At 33.7% G+C, this 18,618-nt stretch overlaps 1 protein-coding gene across 1 annotated transcript; it reads right to left on the reverse strand.

The window, feature by feature from the left end:
* Nucleotides 1–14,156: 14,156 nt before the first annotated feature.
* On the reverse strand, nucleotides 14,157–18,368 carry Smp_124090 (putative b-cell lymphoma/leukemia; the record flags this gene model as incomplete). Its single annotated transcript, XM_018793121.1, has 5 exons — nucleotides 14,157–14,216; nucleotides 15,129–15,360; nucleotides 15,472–15,612; nucleotides 15,778–16,776; nucleotides 16,936–18,368. The coding sequence occupies 5 exons, from the start codon at nucleotides 18,366–18,368 to the stop codon at nucleotides 14,157–14,159; spliced, it is 2,865 nt and encodes a 954-aa protein (XP_018647665.1).
* Nucleotides 18,369–18,618: the final 250 nt, after the last annotated feature.

The following is an 18,618-nucleotide window of genomic DNA, read 5'->3' on the forward strand; positions in this document are numbered from 1 at the left end:
ATAGGGCAACCATTCTTTGCTTAATTGTTGTAAATGTCTCCCCCAAAAAAGTAGTGAAACATTTTTAACTTACCGTTCTCAGTCTTAACCGTGTTCACACACTTGAAGGCATTTCTCTTCTTGTTATTTATTATTCATAAGCAATAAAAATTTTAATTTTGCCATTCCGGCACTGATAACCTTTTCTTCTATGGGATAATCTATTCAACATCTGTTTTGTTTTCTCATATATATATATATATATATATATATTGCTTTTCTGGTAAGGAGGGGGGTGTTATTGGTACTGTATGTATCATTTTGTTGTTGTTGTTGTGGTCTCTGTATACGGCAATTATTTCCTATTTTGTTTTTACAGGTTTCGAATTGTATATATTAGTGAATTTATCGTGTTTTCTCTACTCTACGTATTTATAAAAGAATCTTAGAATATTTTGTGTATTTCCTCTTCTCTTTCTTTTTTCGATGAGAGTGATGATGATGATGATGTGGTGTTGCTTTGCTTTCTATGCTTAACTAATTGTTACATTATTTATTTTGCTTCTATTAATTCATTTTGACCCCTTGTTCTGTAGGCTCTTGGTCCGTCTTCTTTTTTTACTTAAGTTTACTTGTCTTATTACAATAAATAGTGAAATACGGATTAAAACGTTTGTTTATGTTACTCGAATCACATTATCTCTATCTCTGTTTGTTAAGAGAATAATATTAATGATAGTAATGTTTAAACCATAAGTTTTTCCATTGAAAACGAAGAAGGGTGTTATTTTACATTGATAGACCAGCAGTTAAACACTACTATCAATGTGGTTACATTTAATGGAGAGAGAGAGGGGAGAGAATTTTTCTTACTGTAAACTGAACTCTCTCTTGTTTTTGTTTTGTGGATTTGCAATTTCCTTTTTTGCTGTGTGTTATTCTTTCCTGTTCCAAAAACCTGTTCTCAATTACTTTATGTCGTTGGTGAATTCCATTCTTATTTAATTTGTTATTATAGAATGATGAGATATGTTTAGGTAATTTCAGAAGGTTTATAATAAAGAATGATGTTAAAATTTCATTAGCTAACTCTGATAATGTATGACAATTCGTTGTTCATATGTTTCAATAGTCAATTTTATACGCTTTGTTTGCATTGAGTTTTCTATGGGTGTTTGGTTTTCTGTGTACAGTTTCACAGCTGTTCATAATGAAAATTTTTAGATGTAATTAGTGAGCTCACTAGTGACTTATTTAGAGAGAGGGAACTGCTAGAATTCTTATGAGAAACTATGATTGGTGGAATTTAGTTATGTTGGATATCTATCAGTGTTACTGGAAGATGGTTGCCGATATCGTGAAAACAACTATATGCCGACTCAGTGATTCAAAAGTTAGATGCATTCTGCCAACTCCGAAAATCTTGAGTTCAATTCCTTTTAGCGTCTTAAATGTACATTGGTAAAAAAATTCTAGAATAAAATGAAACAGATATCCAGCACTTCTTGGTTTTTAATAGTTATATAATTAAAATCAATCTACCATGTAATCTATGAAACTCAACAATCACCATTAACCTCTTCTAGAAGTAATTCATTAACTACTAGATCAAAAGTCTGAATCCCACTCTAAATACTTCATTTCTACTATAAAAAACCATATTGTAAGCAAAGATGGATAGTGGCTAGCAGTGGAATCCAGTTTGACACGCGTTTCGTCCTATTTGGGACTCGTCAGCTGGATCTATCTGCATCACAGTGTTGATGTTCACTCTAGGACTCGAACCTAGTACCATTCACTTCAAACACTATCACGTTATCCACTCAGCTACTGAGTCCTGATAGCCACTTGCTTGTGCAATGGAGTGAAGTTTGAATTCACTTAGTATTGTATGTTTGTATTATCCCATTGATGTTTGGGACTGCTTGTGAAACAAGTCTTTGCTTACAATGCTTGTGAATTTATGCTTTATCGAGACAATACGCACAGTATGCACATATGCCAATTAGAGACTGACCAGTTGCAGTCCTAAACATCAATGGGAAGATTCAAACAAACAATACTATATGAATTTAAAAAACCATATTGTTTCTATGTACATTTTAAAATATTATCGCTTTCCAAATTATTTCTCAATATAACAGTTCATCTGATTCAAAATTTCGTTTTCTTTGTTCACACCTGAAAAATTTATTTCCACATTTCTTTGTAATTTTCCCAGTTTTTTTTCTGGATTAACTCCATTTGAAATTATGTTTGTTTAGTCATAAAAGATTAACTTCACATTTAATCTCTGTGAGTTTGTTGTCTTTTAACTTGATGATAGCTTGATGATCTCTGCCTAAATACTAAATATGACTGAGGTATAAACGCGACGTTTCTCATGGCTCAGAATCAGTCGCGCTAGCACAAACGTATTCACTCCTTTATCTTCCCATAGATTTTGAGTTCTAGTGTTCCTTCGTATCTATAATTTCACTTCATCTTTTTAAACCATGTCCTCAACCTGTAATTATTTTTATTGTTACTACATTATTTCAACTACTTTGCTATTCATCTTGTTAATTTGATCCTGTGTTACTAATGTGATATTATGGTGTATGTGTGCTATTGATGTCGACAGATATAAGTAGTATGTCTCACCAACTGAAAGTAGAATGCCTGGCGGCAGAAGGTTTAGGAAATCGAAGGGAAGAGAACGAGAACGGAGAGTGATTGGTATGGAAACGAAGGATTAACAAAGTCTGAAACAATTAATGTATATTTTGCAAATGAAATATTACTGTATGGTTCTGACATTTTACTAAGTGATTCTGTAATTTTGTATTCATATACATTTGGTTGTCCCCATTGGTTTTCTCACTCACTACAATCTAACAAATTGAGTTCAGTCACATTTGATTATGTCAGACTAACAGTTCACACAGCAATTCATCTTGAAACTGAAGTTTCAATTAATTTAGCAACTACATTAGTTTATCAAAGTGGTCCCAAATTTCATATTACCCAATGATTTAAAGTATTTTTAACGATAACTAACAATTGTTTACTGATTACTTTCTGTGAGTTTTTCATTGTTTTTATTTTAAGTAAACAATCAAAGTTACTTATGTTAATGATACAGTGACTCATTGGTTAAAAGTATTCGATTTCCAGCCATTAAGTCACAGATTGAGACCTAAATTTAGCTTATTAAGTTCGGCTAATCAGATAAGTACATCACTAGTCCTTATACACTTAAAATGTGGCTTGAAGCTTAGTACTCGATTATGTACGTGGTATTTCCTCATTTTGTTTGAACACAGAAATATTTATACAAATGTGCATGAAAATACATATGCAACACATAAGTAAATGAGATTGTGGAGATATATATGAAGGATAGTAAATACAGTCGAAAATTAACTAATGAAATCGAGTAGTATGTAGTGGGAGAAGCAGTTTCGTTAGAAAAAGTACAACCTGAAAAAACCGTTTCAGCTAAAGAAATTCCTCTCACTTTTATAAAGTGTTTAAAAAATTTACATTAGGACCACCATTGATCTCTATTCGGAGCCATATCGTATAACGTCTCAGGCTAATGAGTTGCACTATCTCTGGGACCTCAATCAAGGAGTCACGAAGGACAGACAGATGCCATTCGCGTTCATCTTTGTTTCATACCATGACATTGTATCACAAACTGACCACTTTTCTTCTTTTTCCAACTAGTCTTAGTGTCGGCAAATAGAGCATGATATGAAAGTTTCTAGAATGACGTTCGTAACACATGTCTGATTGGACTATCATCGCCGTTCTCGAACATACATTACTGAAACTCCTCATTATTACACATAGTGTTGTCACTGGATGTCAATAATTATTTTGAGGCAACGACGATTCAATACCTAGTAAATAAGGAACTACATTTATTACTAACGCGAAATCATAATAATTTCTTGTGTGATAATAACTAAAACACAGTTGAATTCATGAGTCGATCTAAGCTAGACCACTATTAAAAACCTGAAACCACTGGACGGTCGTTTCATCCTGGTATGGGACTCTTCAGCAGTGTACATGCACACTCGAACTCAGGACATTTGATCTTGTGCGCGAACGCTTAACCCCTAGACCATTGAGCCGATTAAATACCTGGTAAATAAGGAATTATGTTTATTACTTCTACGATATCATAATCATTTCTTGCTTGATACTAACTAAAACTAAGTAGTTTAATTTGTTCTTCATGTACTTTCTTTTTCCACTCTTACAGTTTCAATATTGATGCCATTCGAATTGGATTGGAAACCGTTAAATCAATCAGTTATTCTAAATAATACTAATTCAGATAGAAATCATAATCTTTTGTATACACTTGTTCTTTTGTAATAAAAAGCGAAACAGTTGTATAATCTAACCATGATTTCAATATTATTGTTATCACTACATTTCTTACATCACTGTATAAAATAGTCCATATATATATATATATATATATATATATATAAAATCAACACCGTTTATTCTATGTTATGCGACTACGTGAGGAAAATAAAAAACGATAAGCGTATAAACAAACCATTTATGATATTTCTGTATATTCATTTTGAAAGAAATACAATTTCTTTTCTTCTTGTCTAATTGATACATCATTATCATCATCATCAGTTTTATCTTTTGCATTTTCTATGCATCGTTAAATTTTATGACTCGAGGAATTTCATAGTGTATAATTTATATAGTTAGAGTTTAGTAGATGAAAGTCTATGTTATGAGTATAAATAGTCATAATTTCTTAAGTTTGTTAAAACAAACAAACAAAATCTAAACAGATAATTGTTAGTTATAGGACTCCTCAGCGGTGCGTATCCACGATCCCACCTTGCGAGATTCGAACCCAGGACCTATCAGTCTCGCGCGCGAACACTTAACCGATAGAACACTGAGCTTGCCGGCATCCAACGGTGTTAATGTCTAACTTCAATCAGTCCACAAAATTGAGCAACCATTCACCAATGTCTTCAGTGAGTTGATATCTCCCAACAAACCTGGTTGTTAGTTATTTTAAGTTATACAATTTATTGACCTTCAAAGAACAGATAATGGCGACCGTCTGTTGCAGCTGTGCTCAGATAACCGCCTATTTCTTGCAAATACTAACTTTAAGCATAAGGAAAAACATCTTTTGACCTGGCGACCCCCGAATTCGTCCCAACGTTGGACCCAATTAGATCACATCGTTATCAGCCACCGATGGAGGGGCTCAATAGAAGACTGTCGCTCATTCTGGAGCACATGTTTAGATTCAGATCATGCTCTAGTGCGAGCACGTATCTGTCTGCGTCTTACTAGACGTAAGAAAGACACTGCAGGGAAGCCTCTAAGGGTTCTACTTAATGATAGGCAAGCTAAAAAAGTATTTCAGGAACAACTGGAAAAACAGTTAGGCAGCCATGTAAGTTGTGCCTACCCCGAGACAGCGTGGAATGACATCCGAAGAGCTGTAGAAACAGCAGTGATATCCGCTAGTAAGGTAAACCGTAAGGTTAGGGAGAAACAATGGATCTCAGCAGCATCTACCGCACTGATAGATGCTCGAAAACTCATCCCACCTGGCTCTGAACATAACGAAGAGCGGAGTCAGCTTAAGCGAAGGCTAATACGAAGCCTACGCAATGATCGTGAACAGTGGTGAGTAGCGAAAGCAAGAGAGATGGAAAAGGCAGCGGCAATAGGTAACAGTAGGCAGCTATTCAGACTCGCTAAAGAAACCGGCAGTAGGAATTCAATTATCAGTGAAACCATCTCAGATAAAATGGGCATATCATTCATTCTGAATCCAGGAGATTGGATCAATGGGCAGAACACTTTAGGGATCAGTTCAACTGGCCTTCAGCCACACTTCAGTTACCCACGATCCCCAGTCGTCCTGAATGGCAAATTGAGGTAAGTCCTCCAACTCTCTACGAGGTTGAAAAAGCTATAGGAGATCTAAAGCGAGGGAGAGCCGCAGGCCCTGACAGGTTCACCCCTGAGATTTTTAAGGATGGTGGTCCAGTACTAGCAACGAAATTGACTGAGGTCTTAGGTAGAATCTGTGAACTGGACGTAATTCCATCTGACTGGTCCCAATCACTGATTGTGCCAGTCTATAAGAAAGGACAAAAGTCCTCTTGTGACAATCACAGAGGAATCAGTTTGACTAATATAATGTCTAAAATATTAGCTTCAATAATACTTGGACGCCTAACCAAAGCTCGTGAAGAGCAGACTAGAGAAAACCAGGCTGGTTTTCGACCTGGACGTGGTTGCATGGACCAGATATTCACTCTACGTCAGGTCCTAGAACATAGACACACATTCAGACGTCCCTTAATAGTAGTATTTCTTGACCTTAAGGCGGCATTCGATTCAGTTGATCGTGAGGTCCTATGGCAATGTTTGTCAGTGAAAGGAGTACCAAAGTAGTAGATTAACCTCATAAAGGCTCTCTACTCGAACACAACTGATCGGGTTAGAGCCTACGGCGAACTGTCATCAGAATTGGTTACCTCAAGTGGTGTTCGTCAGGGCTGTCCACTCACTCCATTCTTGTTTAACTTTATCATTGACATACTTTTGGAGATAACGCTTTCATCAGCTAAACCTCCTGGAGTTGAACTTTTACCGGGAGATTCACTTGTTGACTTAGAATACGCCGACGACATAGTTTTATTCGGTGAAGACGCTGACAAAATGCAGAGTCTTCTGACCACTATAAGCAACAATGCAGGCATGTTCGGGATGCGATTCTCTCCCTCGAAGTGCAAAATGTTACTTCAGGATCGGGTTGCATCGGCACCTGAACTAATGATAGGGAGTGAAGTAGTTGAGCGTGTAGACCACTTCATTTATCTTGGAAGTCTCATCAGCCCTTATGGTCTGGTGTGTGACGAAATCTCAGCACGGATACAGAAGGCTCGTCTAGCTTTCATTTATGGCGTAGGCGAGATATCCGTCTAGCAACCAAAGGACGGGTTTACTGTGCAGCAGTTCGTTCCATCCTACTTTATGGCAGTGAAACATGGCCGATAAGAGTAGAGGATATTCGTAGGCTACTAGTATTTGATCACAAGTGTCTTCGAAGCATTGCTCGTATATCCTGGGACCACCGGGTAAGTAATGCAGTTGTTAGGAAATGGGTACTAGGTAAGGATGGCAAATCGATTGATGAAGTAGTGAAACTTCATCAGTTGAGATGACTGGGACACGTGTTGCATATGCCCAACCACCGACTGCCCTGACGTGCAATGTTTCATGGTGTACGAGTAGGTTGGAAGAAAGCTAGGGGTGGCCAGACCAAAACATGGCACAAATCCATGAAGTCATTGACAATTGTACTGAGCCACGTTGGTAGGTGTAGACTACGTGGTTGGGATTCGCGAGATGATAGCAACCGATGGTTAGAGACCTTGAATGACATGGCTCAAAATCGTTTGCAATGGAGAAGGTGTATCCACTCTTTGTGTTCTCCCAAATTCTAGTCTTCTGAATTCTTCATGTCTCTATCTTTTCTCTCTTTCCAAATTTATTTCACTGTATTATTCTCCTTTAATAACTTCTTCAAACCCTAATCTTTGACATAATGCTTATATTCTTACTACTTCTACCAATATGGGATTTGAATCGACAACTTCATCTCTGTGCTAATGTGGTATGGCAACTGGAACTGATGTATGTACGTACGAAGTTCTACGTTGTGACTGGCTGACTGTTTATAAGAAATTTAATTATACTTCTTAGTTGTTCAAATCTGTGATCTAATAAGTAAAGACCGAATAATTTAATCAAGAGTTATATCTTGACAATAAAAATAATATTGTAAATTAGGTGTTTTACCATTCTCCAAGTCATATTGTTTTGTCAGATCTGGTTATTAAAAATAAGAAGATAATTCGGCGAAACTATAATTTATGGATAAACTAATCAAGTATAAGATAATAGATCTCGGATTTTGGCGCGAAATTCATCCATCTATTTGGCTAAATAGAGCTTTGGCATTATGGATGATGTCAGTTCGTGATAAAAACCCTAAATCTAGTTCATAACCTTAACCATCAACTGTAAATCATAATTCTAATTCCTCATACTGGTTTGCAACCCTTATTTGATCTTACTTATTAGGTGGACACTCTCGGGATCACTTTGTCATCACTCAAAAGTTGTCCGTAAATTATAGTCTCTCCGATTATTCGTAGATTGCTAGTACTTGGTCTTAGATACTTTCGGATCATTTCTCGTGTATTTTTGGACCCTTGAGGTTAGACATAGGGTGTTAGATAGAGATGGTAAATTGATCGAAGAGTTTGAGATATGTGCACCGATAATCAACCGCCTCGTTTCTCGATTCGCGTGACAGTAGTCCATGAAACCATTGACTGATGAATGGAGCCTTATTAATAGGTCCAGTCTACTTAATCAGGGTCCTCGCGATTGTCATGTTCGGACGTTGGGTGATATGGCTTCTCGAGTATACATGAAATCTGTTAGGATTCATTCAAACTTAACTGGGACTCATTGCAATTTGAACTCTATATTCATCTAATACCAGATAATGCTTAATTTCTTCTGACTAAAAGAAGAAAATTGCTCATTATTCGTTTAGATATAACTTTGTTGAACCTTTAAACTTGTCTGTTTCATGGAGGATTTCATGTTGATGATTGATAGGGGTTCGTGTAATTTAAATAGAGTTTGCATAACTATGTCTGTTGGGGTTTGTGGATGCGTACTACTGTAAAGTCAGTTTTATACTAGGACGAAATATCTCTAGTGCTTCCTGCTTTTCAATGTCTAACTAAGATCAGCTCTTAATGTAAATTATATAAACCGACCATCTCCACAAACGTTTTACACTAGTAATAAACGTGATCACTAACAACTGATTCCGAGAGGTAATTCCCGGAGATTTTAGAAGCTATAAATTATGAAGCTCAACTATGTTGAGAGTGAGATAGTTACCCACCGCGCAATATTAATAATTAATTTAAGTTATAAATGTAAACCATTGGATGCCGACTCACTGGCCTAAGGGTTAAGCGCCCGCCCTTAGACCTGGATGTCCTACATTTAACCCCTATTCGAGATCGCACATGCTTAGCCCTTAGGATTCTCATTTTGTAGCTTCCTTGTTTTCTATCGGTTGTCTAATTTAAATCTGCGTATGATGTAGGTCGTAAAATGTAGCAATCTCCAGAAACAATCACACTGTTTAATATCCTTTTATACTTCACTTGGTTGATTCTCCAAGAGTCTTTACAGATAATTTCATTGAGGTGTTCCCTTTGGAGACACACCTATGGGTACCAACCAATCAAATTTTAGATCAACAGAACAAACAGCTAGTCGATTGTAGAGAAATTCTAATCACTCATTTGTCATTGAAGTGTGTTGATGATGTTGTTGAAAAAGACAATGAAAGCTTCACGATTAAACCACCCAGCTCAGAGAACAAAGCACCCTCAAAATTTAGAACGTGTTTACATCATCATTTAACTTCAGTTAGACAAACATTGAAGACAGGGGGATAGTGGACATCTGTTTTGTCCTAGTTTGGGATTTATTAACAGTTCGCACACATTGATCTGTATGGGTGTAGAACCCAGGACCATCATGTATATAGGCTGGCATAGTAAAAATCAGTCGCTGAGTCAAAGTCCAGTAATCAAACATCCCCACTTGAGTCAGTGCACGATACAGCTCAACTATTTTATAATATCCAAAGTGATAATTGTCTTAATCCCAACATGATTGACCTGCATTGATTCCGATCGTGACTAAAACCCTCGAAATCTATATACCTAAATACCTGAAGCTTTATAGTTTGATTCCATAGATACATATCAATGAGGAATATTAAACTGGAACTAGATAGTAGTACAGTGAACCCCGGTTTTCACTGGTATTTTCTCATTACTATCACTAACTTATCAATCAGGTAAAGATTCAGATACTCGAAACTGAGTCATACTCCAAATGTGAGGACTAGTGATGTTATCCAGTCGCCAAAACCAAAGTTGACAGAACGGGACTTGAACCCTTAACCTAATGGCCGAACGCTCTAATCATCATGTCACAGCTAGCCAATATCCATTCATAAATAAAATTTTGTTTACATTATTTTGTTCGTTTATCATTCTCATTCTATATATATAGACTTATAAGTTGACTGAATTCTTCCCTGGTAATTCAATCTGAATAATGTTTATTTAGAATATTTCCGTAATCTAATTTTTCTCGTTTTTTTTTGTTATCCGGTAAATCTTTATCATCACAAAGGTACACAAGCTGATACGATATATTGACTAACGGAATCTTCCACAGACCAATAATGCCATATAGACTATCAAAACGTAGGTGAATCAATATGTCAGTACAATTTTTAATATCATATATCATATATAGGTTAAAAATGATTCGAGTCCATATTATCCTTAATAATCCTTCTCCCTTCTCTCTCTTTCTCTTTCTCTATTTATCTATACTTTGGTAAAGTATAGACAAATAAACCTCATCAATATTCATTAACTTGATATGCTATCCTAACCCTAAAACTTTAATCTACGTATGTCAATATCCTTTTTTTTAGAATGAATATTCTTATTACACGTGATTGTCATTCCACTTGAAAATTCAATATCCCTTTACAGAAATAAAAATGAAATTCATTCTTTAATAAACATTCCGTTGTTGTCGTCGTCGTCGTTATTGTTGTTGTACTTAACTTTTCTAGATTAGCCATTTACCATTTCCGATTAATTTATTCTCTCTCTTTCTCTCTCTTGTAATTGAATGTCACGCCATGAGATCAGAGTTGAATTTTTAACACTGTGCTATTGCTTCAGTGCGTGCATACCCGGATGCATTTGGGCATACACACAAATACTTCAGTTGTAATGTTGGTAATTTCTATCATATTATCTATAACCTGTTATATGAATTCTATGTATATATACATATCAACAATCAGGCATAAAGATTATGTTAATTTTTCTTCATTCAATGATGCGAACTGATTTAACAGAAAACTATTACTTCTCTATGTTTACTTTGATTCAAAGTGAAACATAAACATTGAAAGAGTGAGTGAATGAGTGAGTGAGTGAGTGAGTGAGTGAGTGAGTGAGTGAGTGAGTGAGTGAGGGAGGGAGGGAGGGAGGGAGGCGATGAAAGAATAAATGAGAAAGGGAAAATTTAAAAAGTAGATTTATTATTATTATTATTATTCAAAAGACTCTATAATAATTCTCATTGCGTGACATTCACAATAATAGTAGAATATAATCGGAATGTATTGTAGTATTTATTTATGACAGTTAACTTTTTAATACTAAATAGATTTATATTTGATAATAATCATATTCATTATTATTGTTTATTAATTATAGTTAATATATAGATATAAAGATATATTAAGAAAGATTGAGAATAGGGGTAATATTTATGTAACTTATTAATTAGTATTACTGAGGAGTCTTATATTAAGACGAAACGGCCATTCAGTGCTTTCAGGTTTTCAATAGTGGTGGTCTAGCTTAGATCAACTCATGAATACAACTTTAAACATATTTCAATCTTCACAAACCCTTATTCTGATTTTAAATTTTTAGATGTTTTCCTTTAGATTCATCATAGACGTTAATTAACCTTCATATTCATCTCTTAAATACCAGATACATATAGGCGCCACACAAGTCACTTGATTTGTCCGTGGACTGTAATTTTACTCAGGTGACCAGATCGAAGCAGGTGATTTTCTTAGGGAACCACACCCGGAGCCTTCGACCTAAAGGTCTGATCGGCAAGGCAGTGGAGCAACGTCATTCCCATGGTATCCGGTGACCAACAATCGGTTCACACGCCATTTGTTCCCTCAGGATACTGGAGCCCATTTGCACCATTGGTTTGGAATCAGGGTTTTCCAACTCCTCTAGGTGGACTCATCGTGTCCACCAGCCCGGTTAAAACTCTGGACATTCGCTTTTCGTCCTCTCAATTTCGTAAACAATAGTAATGCCACGAGATGGCGATGAGTAGGACTTTCCTGGTAGAGGCTGTATACGCGTAGACATGTGAGAGCATTTTGAGAGGCAGAGCTGACTCTCCCCACCCTCGGTCGTACCAGGGCATTTGGGGACTCGATTAATATGTATTAGTTGTAATCATGTTTTATTCAGTTAACAGATTACTCAATATTTGACCATTCTAACTCACTAACTTAATGGATTCTGTTTAGATTTTAGTATACTTGATTATCCAATCTGACATATGCTAAATCCAAACCTACCAGTAATTGAATGTTATATTTGATTGCGTAGAGAGGAGTTGATTCGCTCACTACGTGAATGACCTGGATTACATTGTAAGTACTTAATGCAAAATGTGACTTTCTACGACTTAAACTAACAAATATGAACTAATGGTAGATAAAATCCAGGACTTAATGTCGAGTATAACTCACTAATCAACAAAATAATATCAGTTGGTTTTATGTTATTCAATTCTTGATAATGACTGAACTAGATTTTCACTGTTACCGTTTACTCGAGTGACTTTGTATTGAAGTTTTTGTTTAGAACAGAATTTAAATTTTTTTGGCGTTACAAATATTCTTTACTGTCATAGACATCAACAAGCATGAAACATAGGCCCTCAATCTCCGTAAGTTTCACTCTCCAGTCTAATAGGAATTCCTAATTGTGAATGATTGAGACGTTATTTTAATAAGAACTAAATCAATGCGAAACTTGATAGCTCGAAAGACTAACGTACAACACTTCAAAAATAATCTCTAACGAAATAGAACATAGAGAGAAGTGAAAAATGTAGACAAATCTTAATATTTGAAAAGTGAAATTTGAGGTAGTAACAATTCTTCTCAACACATAGCAACAAACATAAACTCTTGACGCAACAAAATTAACAAATTAAAGTTAATATCAACCAATCGGATTTCAAAAAAGGGAAACGCAGACTTATGTATTAGAAATAAGTTATTGCATATATTCTTGTGTGCAAACGGGGTACCCAACCTGTCCTATGCCCTGATGGTGTTCTCGTGACTTTCGGGTTGCCTGATCTGCCAAGGGCGATGGGACAGTGCATGACATTATTGTTGTGTGCTAGGTTCAAAGAGAATTATTTGCTATATGCATGGAAATCCGTCCCGTTATTGTTCCTATTCTATTATTATTGTGTGTAAAAGCTACCATTTTTTCTAAACAAAAAAATCCGTTAATGATATATACTTATATATTATATATAAACGTGGTCAGTGGTTCCTGATTTCAACTACGAATATTTTGACAATCACCATTAAAAAACCCTTTAATTGAATTAAATATCGTTTTACCAATCCTATTAACTATTTAGTTAAAGTTTATCTATTCTTATACAACTGAAATCACTAAAAGTCACATTGAATAGTGTAATTAATTGTAATTTTTAATTAACTAATTAATCTCTCTCTCACACTCTCACCTTTTCAATTTCTTTTTTCCAAGGAACCTACATAACACATTATAATAATATTCTTGGATTCTACTGCTAGCCACTATCCATCTTTGCTTACAATGCTTGTGAATTAAGGCTATATCGAGTCAATACGCACAGTATGCACATATGGCCAATAAGAGACTGACCAGTTACAGTCCTAAACATCAATGGGTAAATCCAAACAAACAAAACTAAGTGGATTTAAACTTCACCCCATCGCACAAGCAAGTAGCTATCAGTACTCAGTAGCTGAGTGGATAATGCGATGGAGTTTGAAGCGAACGGTACTGGTTTCGAGTCTCAGAGTGAACATCAACTCTGAGATGCAGGTACATTCAGCTGACGAGTCCCAAATAGGACGAAACGCGCGTCAAACTGGATTCTACTGCCAGCCACTATCGATCTTTGCTTATAATGCTTGTGAATTAAGGCTATATCGAGGCACTACGCACAGGATGCACATATACCTGTTAGAGAATGAACAGTTGCAGTCCTAAACATCAATGGGTAGATTCAAACAAACAATACTAAATGAATTTAAATATCAGATTATATTAACAATAAATGGAATAATATTGATTTCATTGAATACATTCAATAATAATAATAATAATAAATCTACAATTGTATACATATCTTCTTTGCATATAGTAATTAACATCTCAAGTTAATCGTTTTTTTTTGTTTTTTGAAGTGAAATTTTTCGGTTTTTCATTTTTTTTCTAAAAAAAACAAACAAAAACAGTGCCAATGGTTACAGCATTTTTTTTCCTTTTTTTTTTCCTAAAATCGATAAAATTAATATCAGTATTATTATATGGAGTGAAAAAAACAATGTTGTTTACACCCCTATTAAATCAATAAATCAATTGTTTGTTTGTTCAATAAATTGAGAGTACATTTTCTTGTTTCCAAATAAGAAATGCTTATGATGGCCAATTGGGAAGAAACAAAAGTATCTGGTTAAAATGTTTGTTTATATTTATATATTACTTAATCTAGAATATATTTAACTAATAAGTAGTATTGTCACTGGTTTTGTTTAGTTCATTAAAAAGAAGAAAAGCAAAAAAGTTTTTATAAGAAAGAAGGGGTGTAATATAAAGAGATTAGAATTATCAATGAAATTAATCAATTGATAAACACATCACAGTAGTATATATATTTTTTTATTTATAATCATCATATTACTACCATTATGATTATTATCAGTAGTATAGATATTGTTTGTAAACAGTAAATAATAATAATACTTATAACAAAAGTATAATAATCTAAGATAATACATAGAAAATATTATTTTTTGTTAAATGTGCGTTTTTTTCGTTGGTTTGTTCTCCTCCTCCTCCTGTTCTTCTTCTTCTTCTCCTTCTCCTTCTTCTTCTTCTTCTGAATACATTTCAGATGTATATTGTTGAAGATGGAACTGATGAATTTGAATTAATGGATAATATTTCTGTATTTCTTGAAGTATCTAGAATTTTTGACATTAGAAATGATAAATTTCTTCCATTATTATTGTTATTATTATTGCTGCTGTTACTACTACTGGTAGAAGTAGCAGTAATATGGTTGATAGATTTCATATTTTCAGTAAGATTATAATTATTTGATAAAGAAGTATTCACTTTTACCATGTCTAAGAATGAAACCGGTAGACAAGTTGGTGGGACAAATAAATTATTGGTATTCATTGTTGATTGTTTAACGGATGCTCTATGATCAGTATAAGATAAAACTGATGTTGGGAATAAGTTATCTTTGTCATTCATATTACTACTCTCATTAACTGTAGTTAAGTATTTATAGGATCCAGAAGTGAATGAAGGTTTCAATTGTGAATCAATATCGAATGGAACATTTTTACTAGTTGAATAATATTTATTATTATTATTTTGTAACAATGGAAGTAAATAATGAATTGAAGAATTGATTGTTTTATTGGATAATTTATTCAACTGATGTAAACTGGTATACTTTAATCTTTTTCGAATACGATCAGTATTTCTTGTTGTAGATGTAACTATCATATCTTTATTTGTTGTTATTAAAGGATCTGTTGTTGTTGTTTTGGTCATTACCATTGTATGAACTGGAGAAATACGTGATTTAAATTTTCTATGATTGTTTAATTTATAGTTTATAGGATCATTTTGATGTCTTTCATTTTCTACAATTTCTGTTGACAGTCCAGATGAAGATCCAGATGTAGCCGCTGCCGCTGCTGTTGCTGCTGCTACTAGCCAAGATTGTATAAATTTTCCAGGAGAATTTTGTTTTAACATTTGTTTATGACGTGTAACAGTATGTGATCCAAATATATGTTTTGCATGCATACATTTACGCATATGTTTTTCCAATGTTGAAGGTACTATAAATGGTGTATGACAATATTTACACAAATATCTTGGTTTACCATCTTTTCCATGCGTTTTCATATGTCTTGTCAATTTGGATGATTGTGCACAAGCATAATTGCATAATTTACATTGATATGGTTTTTCACCTGTATGACTACGCCTGTGTACAGTCAAATTACTACAGTTTTTAAATATTTTACCACAATATTCACATGTATCATTACGTTTATTATCACGTTTTAATGTCATTGAACCGCTGGGATTATCCAGTGGTATGGATACTGATCGACGGAATTTTGTCTGCGGCGATAATACCGATGCTGTTAAAGAGGACATCATATTCGATAACGGCACAGTGATGTTTGGTGATGACGATGATGACACTGCCGACGGTGACGATAAAGATGTTAGTCTTTTTGAAGGTGAATATTGATGTGATTCTAAAATTCTATCACTATTTGTTTTATCATCAATATTATCACTACACACTCTGACAACTGGTGACAAACGCAAAGAATGTAAATCGTGGTGTAATCGAGTGCGTTTATTCATTCCCGGAGGATTATGTATATTATTAATATTATTATCCGACTGATTTATGAAATATTGTTTATCCGATGGTACTATGTGTTGCTCATTACTAATATGATTAATTTCAGTAGTACTTAAACTACCAGTAACCGGAAAAGGAGGTGTTCTCACAAATAAATCTTGATAATTTGTAGTTTTTACAATATTTCTCTTTTCAATGTTATTGTCAAAAGGTTTATGATTATGAAACTTATTTTTCTGTTGAAGCAATGTATTAGGTGTCAAGAGAGAAGTCGTCGTATAGTTCTTATTACAGACTAGATCATTTTGAAGATTAATTAAATTCTCAAACTGAACCTTTTCTGGTACATGAAAAGTATTCAGTTTTTCACTAATTCGTTGAATATTATAATAATTACTACTACTAATACTACTACTAGTAGTAATAGTAGTATTAGTAGTATTCTTAATAGGATTACCATTTTTTAATCTATCATAATTTTCTAAAGTATTCGGATCATTCTCTGTTTGAAATGGTTTTCTATTAGACTTTTTTCCATAGTTTTTGGGATGATCAATGTGATTCATCGTATTATATTGTGTAACAGGTGATTTCAATGAATCAGTAGTAAGGTTCTTAAAATGGCCATTATTATTATTATTATTGACATTCAAGAGGGTTGATTTCGGTTGAGAATATACACATGATTGTGAATTATCAGTTGTAGTCATTGTAGTAGTAGTAGTAGTATTCATTGGATCCCTATAATTAATAGGACAATTGTTCATTGTTGATATTTGATGTTGAATATAATAACGCATTAATTCTTCATAATAATATGCCCAATAATAATGTAGAAATGTTTCACGTATTGGCGTCTGTATTGATTTATTATTATCCTCAGGAATATTATTCACTTCATTCATCTGATCGGCGCACTTCCTAGGAAGTGATACCGGTGTTTCAGTAGAATTTCTACCATTTATTGAATGATTGTCATTATTTACATTATATTGATTATATTCAATAGATTGATTCTGAATAAAATGTTGTTTTAATGAATCAAATAGTAATGAAGTAGATGTCGGACAAGATGAAGATATTTTCGATGGATAATGATGATAACATTGATGATACAATGAATTAGGCTTATTCAATCTTTTAAAGTTATTTTGTTTATCCAATAATAATGAATCATAACTTGTACTACGGAACTTTAAAGTTTTAGAAGGATTATTTGAGTACCATGATAATGATGATGATGAAGAGAAGGAGTTGGAAATGATTATTGATGGACAACTGTTACATCGATTTAATGAATATACATTTGTTGATGAGTTTTGACCCTGATTATTATTATTAATAATGGTTGATTTATTTCTATTTAATGATAAAGTTTTCTTTTTATTATTATGTTCATAAACTTTTGAAATCTGTGCTTTAGATTGACCGGGATTATTGGAATATTGAACAAAGTTGGTTACATGTTCAATCGGATTAATATTGATTTTATTTGAATGTATTGAAGTGTATGGTTTGTTGAATACATTAACTAATTTGTTTCTTTCAATATCTGATGGAATTGAATAAGGGGAATATCGTGGTTTATTCAACAGATTATGATTATTGTCATTGGTACTATATGGTATTTTATTTGATAATTTTGAATACATTAAATTATATAATTGAGTATAAAATGATCGGTTAATAGATGCTTCATCGTCTTTGACAAATGGTTGTACATTTACTTGTACTGGATTACTACTAGAAGATTGTTTTATTGATGTATTATAAGATTGTTGTGATAGATTTGAATGTTTACTGATGGTTGGAAGATCTTTATGAGTATTAGAAGGTTTAATAACATTTTGTGTTTTATTTATTGGTGATGGAATTGAAAAAGCTGATAGATGATGTTGTTGAAATAGTAAATTTGTGAAGGAGGGATATTCGTTTATTGGATTGGACTTTTGACTCTTCATTGAATCTGTAATTTTTCTATAGAGAAAAAAAACGCTGTGAATTAGTAATGATAATAATGAAACTATGAAATGATTCCATAATGGCATACATTAATGGGTAAAATCGTTATTTTATTTATAAACTGGGTTTTTTCGACGGGTGTGGGTGGGTGTTATAATTCTCGGAACTTTGTTGCCGAACTGAAACTTTTTATACATATAAGAAACGTTATAAATTTTCAATAAATCAAAACATTTTCTAACTATTATA

Source organism: Schistosoma mansoni, chromosome 1 (genome assembly GCF_000237925.1).
Source record: "Schistosoma mansoni strain Puerto Rico chromosome 1, complete genome".
Lineage (NCBI taxonomy): Eukaryota > Metazoa > Platyhelminthes > Trematoda > Strigeidida > Schistosomatidae > Schistosoma > Schistosoma mansoni.